We start from the raw sequence: 10,958 nt of genomic DNA, 5'->3' as shown, positions 1-10,958 counted from the left end.
CTAATTAGAATCCATTTTATATAGATGACTTGGCTGAAGGGTCAGAAGTTATGTTTGCTCAATTCGCTGATGATATAAAGTTAGGTAGAAAAATAAGCTGTAAGAAGGTCATTGAGTCTGCAAAGAAATATAATGAGCAGGCAAAAACCTGGTAGATAGAATGTAATGTGGGAAAATGTGAATTTATCTGTTTTGTTAGAAGAGAGAAGCAATATTTTATTTAAATGGGAAGGAATTGCAGAACTCAAAGGGGTCAAAATGTGGTGGTACATGAATCACAAAATGTTAGTACCTAATTACAAGTATTTAGTACGGCAAATTGAATATTGTTTATTACAAGGTGAATGGAACATGAAATGAGGGTATTTTGCTACAGAGGCATAGAATATTGGTTAGGCCACATCTGTGTGCAGTTTGGAATGCTTATTCAAGAAATGATTTAACTGCATTCAAAGCAGTTCAGAGATGGTTCACTCAACTGATATCTGAGTTGAGGGTGTGCATTACCTCATGAGGAAAGGTTGAACAGACATTAGGCTTGTATCCACTGGAGGTTAGAAGATTGAGATGATTTTGTTAAAACAGATAAGATCCTGAGGAGATTTAACAGGTTGGATGTGGAAAGGATGTTTCCTGTCCACAGGAGGGATGAGAACCCGGGGGCATTGCGTTGAGTGGAAGACTCTTATTTTTAACCTGAGATGAGGAAGTTTTTTTTCCCTCATTTGGAGTGCCATGACTCTTTGGAATTCTGCCTGAAATCAATGGAGGTGGGATTATTGAATTCCTTTACAGCACAGTTAGGTAGATGCTTGATTGACAAGGAGGCAAACGTTATCAGGGGTAAGCAGGAATGTGAAATTTTAGCCACATGCAAATTGGTCATGATTTTATTAAATGGCAAAGTAGACTATGGGGACTAAATGAAAGGGGCTGTTGTGGCACAGTGGTAATGTTATTAACTCTGGGCTAGGAGACCTGGGTTCAAGTTCAATCTCCTCCAGAGGACATCACTGAACATGTTGATTAAAATAAATGAAAAGAGAGACTAAATAGCCTATGTCTACTCCTAATTATTTACATGTCCTAGAAGCAATGAGATAGCCAGGGGAAAACTGAGATAAATCTGTATGTACAAAGGGATAGATATTGGCAAGAACACTAGAAGAATTCCCTTGTTTTTCATCAAAGTATATAGGGAATATACATGACCTTGGCTTAACATTGCAGCAGAAATATTGCACCTCTGACAGGGCAGCACTGCAATGGATCGTCAGCCTAAATTATATGTTCCAGTTTCTGGACTCTGGAGATTGAATAAGACCACTTCTGAATTAGACATGGAGGCAAGACTGATAATAAACACTCCGTAAAGAGCGACTAGCTCCTCAGAGATTGGGTTCAGCTGTAATCCAACCACAACAGAACTTCTTCTTCTGAGCTGTTTCCCTCATGGCATCATAGAGACACTCTGGTAGCACGTGAAACCACAGCAAATCTGAAAATACAATTTAGAATCGACAAGAGCAGCCACTTTTGAGAACGTGTAGGGCACAATCGAAGATTTAGCATCAGAGAAACACATAATAATAGGAAAGAAAGAAATTATTAGTTAAGGTTGATGTCGTTTAAAATTCACTTTAACTTGCTGTGATCCAGATACCAGGGAGGAGGTTCAGGGGGAGGGGTCCCTGGAATCTATATACCTTCTTACTGATTTAGGAAAGGAAAGATTCCAGACTATAATTGGTTTGAGGATAGGTTGAGTGACGCCAGACAGCTGCAGTACAACAGCGCCTGCTCTCTAGCTCAGCGACGTGTGATGACGCGGCTGTGGAGAGTATAAATACAGGGGCAAGTGGCGCTTGATTTGTGAATGAAATAGTAGCAGCGAAAGTAACAAATCACCTTTGCTGGAGCAACATGAAATACATTATAGGTATCGGAGGGTAAGTATTGCAGGTAACAAGGTTTATACAATGTTACCAACAGTGAGGAAGCGTGTTTAGTTTTATTTGTGTTAGAAAAGTTTGCGATTAAATGGGAAGTCCTGAAGCAAACGTTTGTGTCCGGTGTTTGTGATCCAAGATGTGAACGTTTTAATGTATTGAGGAATTTGCAGTTGTTAGGCGACAATTTGTTCGCAGTTGAACGGTTGTCAAGTGATTTGAACTCAAATTTGTAAATTTTTAAATCTTTGCTTTTTCATCACAAAGTAGATTATTGTATCATATTAAAATATAGGCAATGTTGAATTGCGGTTCATTTTTCTATGTTGAAATTTGACAAGTTCAGTCCAGTTAAACTTAGCATTTGTTTATACCCTTCTTTCTGAAGTATAACGTTCCTGGTTATTTTCCCAGGAAATATATTCTGTATCTCTCCATGCTGTCCCACTAATCCGGTATTACAAAGGGGGACCTTGTCTGTGTATCCCGAGTTTGTCTTGGTCAAGTTTTGATTCTCCCGCTCAACTCGGGTCCAGGAGGCGCCAAAATCCAAAACCCTACTGGCTTGTAACAGTTACTATGAAACCGCAATTAAATATCTCATTTTATGAATATATTTTAATAAGCTGTTTCTATTTGTTTTATGTAAAATATTTTAAATTGTAGTTTTAAATAAATCGTTAGTATTTGTCTTGCATCTGGTCATTAAATTATCCAATAATTAAAATCATCTACAAAATAGTTTAAGCAAATAAACTTGACAATATATTAAATATCAGAACTTAACTTTTAAACATACTCGACTGGCAAGGAGTCTTAATGTAAAATCAAAATTGCAATATCGTTGGGCAGGTATCGTGCTGCGTGTCCAGTAATGTTCTAATTTTTTCCTCCAATTTTAAACTATTGTATTTTAACACCAATATACGAGGATCCTTTTGTAGAAGTTTATTCAGCTTTCCCTATCCAAGCCGCTTTTTGGAAAGTTCCGCGTGTTGTTAATTCTGTGTTTACACTTTCAGTGTGACCAACGGTGGAAAAACCACTCTGACCAACAAAATTCGCTACAATTTACCAAACTGCTGTGTGGTACATCAGGATGACTTTTACAAGGTGAGTACAGTATTTTAAACGCGTCTTTCAAAAAGATCGAAACGTTATTTGTTTTTATGTAGCTCTAAGGAGGAATTAATTCATCTTGTGCCTAAAATCCTATCTTGGGTACGAAGAGTAAAATGTCAGGGGCGGGAGGCTGATACACACACATTAAAGATCTTAATGATAAGGTACGTTGAATATTTTCCTTTTGGCACCCTGTAATACTGGAAGAACTTATAGCTGCAGTATAATTCTGATTCCACCCTATAATAGTTTATTGAGATCCAAACAAAGATACTGGTCATCAACTGGCAGTAATAGCCAGTGACTCCTTAAAGTACATTTCAAGATTTGGACCTGAAGGTTGATTAACAAATAGTGTACAGTATTAAGCTAAGATGCTAGTGAAGTCACTGGCTTGAACCCTTGGGTGTATTATACTGCTAGGGAGTTAATAGGGCTACTGTATTGGCTCTGGTGCTCCTGAACTGGCGGTAGGAACTTGACAGGGTCTGGTCTAGGAATTGGCCGTAGTTCCCACTACTGTCTATTATCTGACTTTTGCTGGTGACTGCATAGTGAAAGCAGGTTGCAGGTGGAAGTAACACAGGTCTGCTGAAGTCCTCAGTTCTCCAGTGAGGAATAGCATCTGAAGTACTAGAGCTGCTGGCACTGGAAGCATACACCAGCAAAAATTGAGGCTTTGGGAGAACAGGCATAAGATTGATATTTATTCCCTAACTGTATTTATAAATGTATGTTTGTGGCCATGTTTTTATGATCACTATATTTCAGCCACCAGATCAAATAGACGTCGGGGAAGATGGATTTAAACAATGGGATGGTAAGAATGGTTGTAGGCAGTGACTTTTTTAATAAACTGATCTACGTTGACATTTACTTAATCTTTTGTGTTAGTCCTTGTGATAATCTGCTGGGTTCTTTTTTAACCTTCAGTGATCACTGCCCTCGACATGGAGGCGATGATGAGTACTGTCAACGCCTGGATTGACAACCCAGTAAAGTTTGCCCGATCGCATGGAGTGAACGTCACTTCAGTCTCCGATGAGCTGAGCAATCCAGAGAAAGGAGTGCACATATTGATAGTGGAAGGGTTCCTCTTGTATAACTACAGGTGCAGTTTTCTGGAACTCACTATTTCAGTCTGAGAAAGCAGGGTTTATAAAAGTACCTTGAGAAACTTTCATGCTACCTCAAGGATTTCAATAAAATGTAATGGAGGCTGTGAACCTTTTTTTCTATTGTGTCCACTTGAGCTAAATTGTTCACCAGTAGGGTTCTGGAGTGAACGTATTGGTGAGCATGTGGACTTCATTAGCCATCTTGTGTGAGGTATTGGTGGTTACTGTTTTGTCACTGGTAGTAATTTGAGGTATATTGTACAGACATGTTGGGACAACATTGCAGTATGTTTTATTAGAGATTAAAGTATTTTGTGCATTTTATTGTTGTCAATGCCTGAAAGTAAACCAGTTGCAATGTTTTCTGTATGTAAAAGATACAGAAAAATGAATTTGTTTGGAGCTTTGACATTGGAATTCCAAGTGCACTGCACTGTATGACCTTGGCCACAAACTTAAACACCCTCTAGTACATATAATTGGCATTTGATAACCTTTGTTATTGCTCAAGTTTTATTTAGTTTCTGGTCTGGTTCATCAGAAGTCAACTCTTGGTTCTGATGTTCAGTTATTTGTGATTTTAGTTATTAGGCAACCTTGATTTGAATCTAACCACTAGTTGTCTTTCTCCCTTCCAGGCCATTGGCTAACATATTTGATCTCCGTTATTTCTTATCTCTTCCATATGAAGAATGCAAGAGGAGGAGGAGGTAAATATTACTTCAGGGCTGCTCAAGCTGTCAGCCAGAAAATCCAAACATTGTTTTCCTTTTATTTTTGTTGTGACCAGCTCAATGTGTTTCTTTTCCCCAGTACAAGGAATTATACAGTTCCTGATCCACCTGGTTTATTTGATGGACATGTGTGGCCAATGTTCTTGAAACACAAGAAGGAGATGGAGGACAGTAATGTTAATGTTGGTAGGTATATTTATAATGATGATTGTAACATAAAATTGAATTAACACTTAATGCTTCAAATGAGTAGCAGTTATCTTATTTGCTGAATTGTGATCCATGTTTTGCCAATGGGCATGTGCAGGCCTTGATTCTTAAGGGACATTTTCAGAATACAAGAAACTATCTGTGATGATCCTGTGCTGGGACAGGGAAGAATGAGCTGTCAAATTGGTCATATTGTCCTCAACTCTGCGATCCCTGAGAACTCTTCCAAATAGCCTTGCAAACTTAGTTTAAGACTTAACTTGTAGATCATACCCTTGAATATTTTCATTGTAATTTCATGCTGAGTAGACATAACCCGCTATTGACATTTTTAATTTTCAGTGTATCTGAATGGCTTGAAATTAAAGGAGGAAATCCATCAACAAGTGTATGAAGAGATACAAAACCAAATCCTGAATTGTTCTTAGGTAACTATGTAACTGATTTATTTGTGTTCTTTTGTTGTTTCTGACTCTTTTCTCTTTTTTTTTTTTTTTTTAAGAAAGACATTTTTGCTCCTCTTTCAGGGTCTGTGGATTGAAGACTGCATTGGGGAAAAAGTTGATGTTGTAAATAGTTGACTGTCTGTCTCTGGAAATACTTGCTCCACAAATCTCAGTATTAATTAGGTTTATGTTTAACTTTGTTAATTTTTAATGTATATAGTTGGACATAAGTTAAATAATTTTAAATGTCAGTAATGGCAGTTCTTTTGGTTATTTGAGTACTTCAAGTATTTAACTCTTTATTGGATCATTTGTGTAACCATTGTAATATTTTAACTTTTTTAATGAATTATGTAAGCATCTAAAGTGCTCAGTGTCAATTGGGTATTTGCAATATGTTATATTGTCATGTTACTGTAACTAATCTTCTACCTGACATCTATTTAAGTGGCTTCTTCCTTTTGTACTCTTTCATGGAATAGTTAAAATTTTTCTCCAATATACAAGACACTCATCCAAGCTGTTGCTAAATCAGAGAAAACTGATTTCAGTATGTTACACCAGGGAGAGAGAGCTTCACCCATGCACATAATACAAGCTTAATTGTCCCATACAGCGATGCCACCATGTTGATGCACCATTAGTCTAGTGCTCTTGGTAAGATATTTTTAAGGGTCCTGGGAGCTCTTCAGCAGCAGCAAATTAAAGATTAATATTGAAGGAGAAAATATTACATGGAATCAAGAATAGTGGATAGGATTGAGACAAAACTGGAGCGATTATGCTTTAAATTAATGCAAGTGTTAGATGAGTGAGATGTTATGTAACTTTGATCTGTCATTCACTCCAAGGTCAGATTTAGAAATGCAGCCACATATGAGCTGTCAAATACCACTGAAATTTATAGATTGGCTGCTAATGACAGCCAAGCAGTGTTTCTCAAATTGTATAGTACCTTCATTCAAAGTTTGGACTAAAATCCCTTTCAATGATACTCTTTAAGGACAACATATTGACTTAGTTGTACCTATGGTGGCATGAAATTGATAATCTCTATTTACTGTAGAGTATTGGAAGACGTCTTCACATTCCACACAGTGGCAGTCTCAGGACCCGTCATTTTGCTGCAAAGCCTCCAAAGCATGGATATGAAAGTATGGAGCTATTTGAAACCTGTTTCATCTTCCAGCTGATGTTTCACATTCAGCTCTTGTATTGTTCACAATTTGATTTGTTTAGCTGTCATTAAATCTCTAAGGATATTATAGTATCTTACATAAATCAGTTCAGTGAAGTAGCCCCTTCCTGTGATCCTTTCTGGACCATTTCCACAGATGATTCTCTTCTCCAGATGTGACACCCTTAATCCCTTTGCAGATTCATTGCTTGCTTTCCTTTGCATCCTGCTTGAATTATGCCTCTTGAACAGCTATTGGTTTGTTTTTATTCTGATTCCCTTCGTTCTTTTATAACCTGCAACTTTTGGAACTTCCTTCCTTGGCCATCCTCTGCTTCCAAAAGAATCTTCTCTAGTGTTTGCTCGGTCCCTGACTCTAGGGGGAGAGAGAATCATGAGGCACAGAAGGGACTATCTAATTTGCATTAACTTTCCCTATCCTTTTAACACTGGTGGGCTCAACCTGCATGGTACTAAGGGCCTGCACTTAGAGGAGGTTATGTGTCAGGTGGGTGAAATGTTTATGGCATTATTTTGAAGAAGGGCAGAGGACTGAGCTCTGTCTTTCCTAATATTCCTTGGTCAACATAACAAAGATGATTGTTGATCACATTGTGGATTGAGAGTTTATGGACTGTAAATGAGCTGGTGTATTTGGTATATTGGCACATTGATATCACTCCAATGCACATGAACTTGTGAAAGGTATTGTATAAATACAGTTCTTTATCTAAAAGTTAACTAGTCATCATCTTCACTGGTGGCAACTGCACATCTGTTGCATTCTAAAATGCTTTGCATGTCTGCAGGGCTTGTTCTGTTTCCTGGCCCATGCCTTGTGACTACAGCAAAGTATTTGCCAATTCCCTTTGGAATTGAATATGTGGACAGGTTGAAGCAATGATGAATCAGATACTAATAAGAATAAGCTGGTGAATATGGCAGTAGAGCACAGCTGAGGCTGAGTTTTTCTACATATCAGTTTAATTAATTCGTTGGGTTAAAAAATGGTTGCTCCAATTGTAACGGAATATTAGTGGCTAGCATGTCAGTAAGGCCCTACAGATAGTAACCTGAAGTGCTTAAAGCTCTACATTCCTCAGCTGCTCAGGATTGTTGACTGGCTGTAACTTGTCAGAGCTCAAATCATTTAAGCAATGCAGACCAGCTGTGAGACTTGTAATAATGAATGTTGAGAATATGGCTGTTAAAATTATTCTTATGTATGATCTATTATTTAGAGTTTTTCACTCTACCCAATTGCGCTCATGGTAGCTGGATGCTGGCTACAGCTCTCTTCCAGCAAATTGATGGTGGATACATTTCAATTCTGAATTCTGTCGGCCTACATGACAAGGGGGATGCAGAAACTAAACCTGGCCCATACTTTTCAGACAGGCCAAGGCAGCAGGATGTGAGCATGGGGTCTACATTTATAATGTCATCTACCATTTTCATGTCTACTCACTTAACCTGTCTAAATCCCCTTGGAAGCTTCTGCATTCTATATACATTCCCACCTAGATTTGTATCGTTCTGCAAAGTTAGAAATATTACATTTGGTCCCTTTGTCTACGTCACTGATTATAGATTGCAAACAATTGGGGTGCTGATCCTTGCAGTTCCCCTCTTCTCACAGTCTGCCAACCTGGGAATGACTTCTTTTATTCCCAGTCAGTTTTCTGTCTGTTAACCAGTCCTCAGTCCATGCCAGTATATTACTCTTCTTGTTCCACATGTAGGATGATAGTCATGCAGACCAGTAAGATCACAAATTCCTATGTTCAGAGATTAGTTATCTCAAATAAGTAATAATGAGTAAAATGCAACTCATACATCAGGAATAAGCAGAGGGAAAATCAGCCCCAGTTTGTGCTCTGAATTATATTCTGGAAAGTCAATTGAGTCGGTTTTGAATGGACTAGTATAAAATGGGGAATAGTAAATCTCACCCATCATGGTGGTAGAGGAGGGTACTTAATGTATGAAACTCGTGTCCCAGCAATGAGTCAACACCTTCAGAAAAAGAAAAATACTGGCAAGACAAAATATGAATGGGAAGCAATAATCCCCATTTTAGAGAATATAAAAGCCAACTGTGCATCTGGCAATCGCATGTGCCTTGGACCATGTATCAAAAACGTTTAACTTAATGTAACCCACACTATCGATTCTTGGAAGTGCTTGCTGGGATGGTTAGAGGGATCTTCAGTGTCAAACCTTTGATATACTGTGACTTTGGCGTGCTTCCTACTGGCTTGAAATATAATGTACACCTATCAATTTGTAATTCAGTAACTCATTTCTGACATCAATACAAATACACTTCATGTTAAAAGTTCACAGGAAAGTATTTTTGTGTGTACTGTGCCATGTTGAACTAGCTGAAAGATGGATATTTGCAGTGAGTGCCTCATGGTAGATCTCACATGACTACAGCAAGCCAAGCAGGCACATTATTAAGGTTTTGCATTTCTGCCAACATTCCTTTTACATACAAAAAAAAGTCCAAAATGAATTGCACGCATTGTTGAAAAACAATTAATTCTTTCATCTGTAAATTAGGAGAGCTACTGAGCCACAAGGAACTGGTGAAGGTTCTAATGTTTTACCCTCAGCCTTCTGTGGGTTATTTGTTCTCAACTGAGATAGTAACAGGAATGCTTCAATTAATTCTCATCAATATTGTGGGGTTATCAGCAACCTTAACTGGACCAGTTACATTTTATTTTCTTTTTGTGTTCATTCTTGGGATAGTAGGGTATTCAGTGATGGTAATGCCATTGAATGTCAAGCAGTGTTGGTTGGATTGTCTCTTATTGGAGATTGTTATTGCCTGGCATTTGTGTGGTACAAGTATTACTTTAGAAAATTACAAAGTCATAGAATCATACAGCATGGAAACAGACCCTTCGGTCCAACCAGTCCATGCCGAACGTTATCCCAAACTAAACTGGTCCCACCTGCCTGCTCCTGGCTCATATCCCTCTAAATCTTTCCTATTCATGTACTTATCCAAATGTTATTTAAATGTAATTGTACCCACACCCACCACTTCCTCTGGCAGTCATTCCACATGTGAACGACCCCCCTGTGTGCTTAACATTGTGCAATTATTAGCAAAAATCCTCACTCCTGCCCTTATGCTGGAGGGAAAGTCTCTGATGAAGTAGCTGAAGATGGATGGGCCAAGGATAATACCCTTGGGAGCTCCTGCAGAGATGCCCCGTGGCTAAGATGATTCACCTCTAACATTCCCAAACAACTGAAGTCAGTTTGGGTTGTGTCACCCTTGAAATTCCACAATCCTGACTTTGAATTTGCCTTCAGATTAATATTGCTCCCAATATCCTTTAGAGACAGCACAGAGTATAATCCTTATTAGACTTTGTAAAGGGCAATGGGCCAGAATTAATCAAGAATCTGACAATAATGCAGCAACTTGCAAGTAGTGACCATAAACATGGGGATGCTTCAACATTTGAGTTTCAAACAGAAAAAGGTTGCTTACTAGCCAAGATTTTAAACTTGTATAAAGGCTGACCTTGAGGTTGGGAATCTTATTTTTACATTCTCACTATATTCTCTCAACTTTCTTGGCTATGGCCATGTCATTCAGAGCACTTGCTATCTATGATGAGCTTCATTTTCAACCTCTTATTACTTTCCTTGTATTTCTTTGTTGTTTTGTATACTGCTTTGAGTGGTCACCTGGCTTTGTACAAGTGCTCATCTTCTATATAATTCTCTGGTTCACTAATTCTCAGGGAATTGGATATCTATAATGCCATATCCAATTGTACCTAATGTGAAGCAAGACTTTCCTTGCTCCATTGTATTGTAAACTCTTCATTTACATTATTGTATTTATGCAGCTACATTGTACAGGATTTCTTCAGAGGATATGGACTCTAGATCTTCCATCCTCACTCCATCTTGCTCTCTCTGACTTCATTTGACCATTGCACCATTGTCAACAGCACATCCGTGTGCCAATAAATGCATTTCAGGCCAGTATAAAGCACTATGATTGGTACCCCATCCACCAGGTTAAATATTCACTTCCTTCAACACCGGTGCACGATGACTGTAGTGTGTTGCATCTATGAGATGCACTGCAATGTTTCATCAAGACTTGTTTGACAGTGCCTTCCAAACCTGCAACAAATACTTCTAGAAGAACAAAAAAGAGCAGACACTTG

The 10,958-nt window shown here is 38.3% G+C and overlaps 1 protein-coding gene across 2 annotated transcripts; it reads left to right on the top strand.

Moving 5' to 3' along the window:
- The first annotated feature begins 1,835 nt into the window (after positions 1-1,835).
- LOC109911406 (nicotinamide riboside kinase 2) lies at positions 1,836-6,082 on the top strand. Of its 2 annotated transcripts, XM_020510708.2 has the most exons (8): positions 1,836-1,949; positions 2,972-3,062; positions 3,843-3,891; positions 4,005-4,182; positions 4,828-4,899; positions 5,003-5,109; positions 5,476-5,561; positions 5,661-6,082. In XM_020510708.2, exons 1-7 carry the CDS (start codon positions 1,924-1,926, stop codon positions 5,559-5,561), a joined length of 609 nt encoding a protein of 202 aa, XP_020366297.1. In that variant the 5' UTR covers positions 1,836-1,923; the 3' UTR covers positions 5,661-6,082. The 2 variants fall into 2 exon arrangements, with proteins under 2 accessions (XP_020366297.1, XP_020366298.1); XM_020510709.2 differs by lacking the exons at positions 1,836-1,949; positions 3,843-3,891 and having other exon boundaries at positions 2,971-3,062.
- Positions 6,083-10,958: the final 4,876 nt, after the last annotated feature.

This window comes from Rhincodon typus, chromosome 29 (genome assembly GCF_021869965.1).
Source record: "Rhincodon typus isolate 14 chromosome 29, sRhiTyp1.1, whole genome shotgun sequence".
In the NCBI taxonomy this organism is placed as follows: domain Eukaryota; kingdom Metazoa; phylum Chordata; class Chondrichthyes; order Orectolobiformes; family Rhincodontidae; genus Rhincodon; species Rhincodon typus.
Note: the sequence above shows the minus strand (reverse complement) of the source record. Positions and strands in the feature narration are given on the sequence as shown.

Excerpts from the sequence above, each read along its gene's own strand:
- LOC109911406 (XM_020510708.2), top strand. The coding sequence starts at position 1,924 with ATGAAATACATTATAGGTATCGGAGG. Across the intron at positions 3,063-3,842 it reads ATCAGGATGACTTTTACAAG|CCACCAGATCAAATAGACGT; the intron begins GTGAGTACAGTA and ends ACTATATTTCAG. Across the intron at positions 4,183-4,827 it reads TTCCTCTTGTATAACTACAG|GCCATTGGCTAACATATTTG; the intron begins GTGCAGTTTTCT and ends TCTCCCTTCCAG.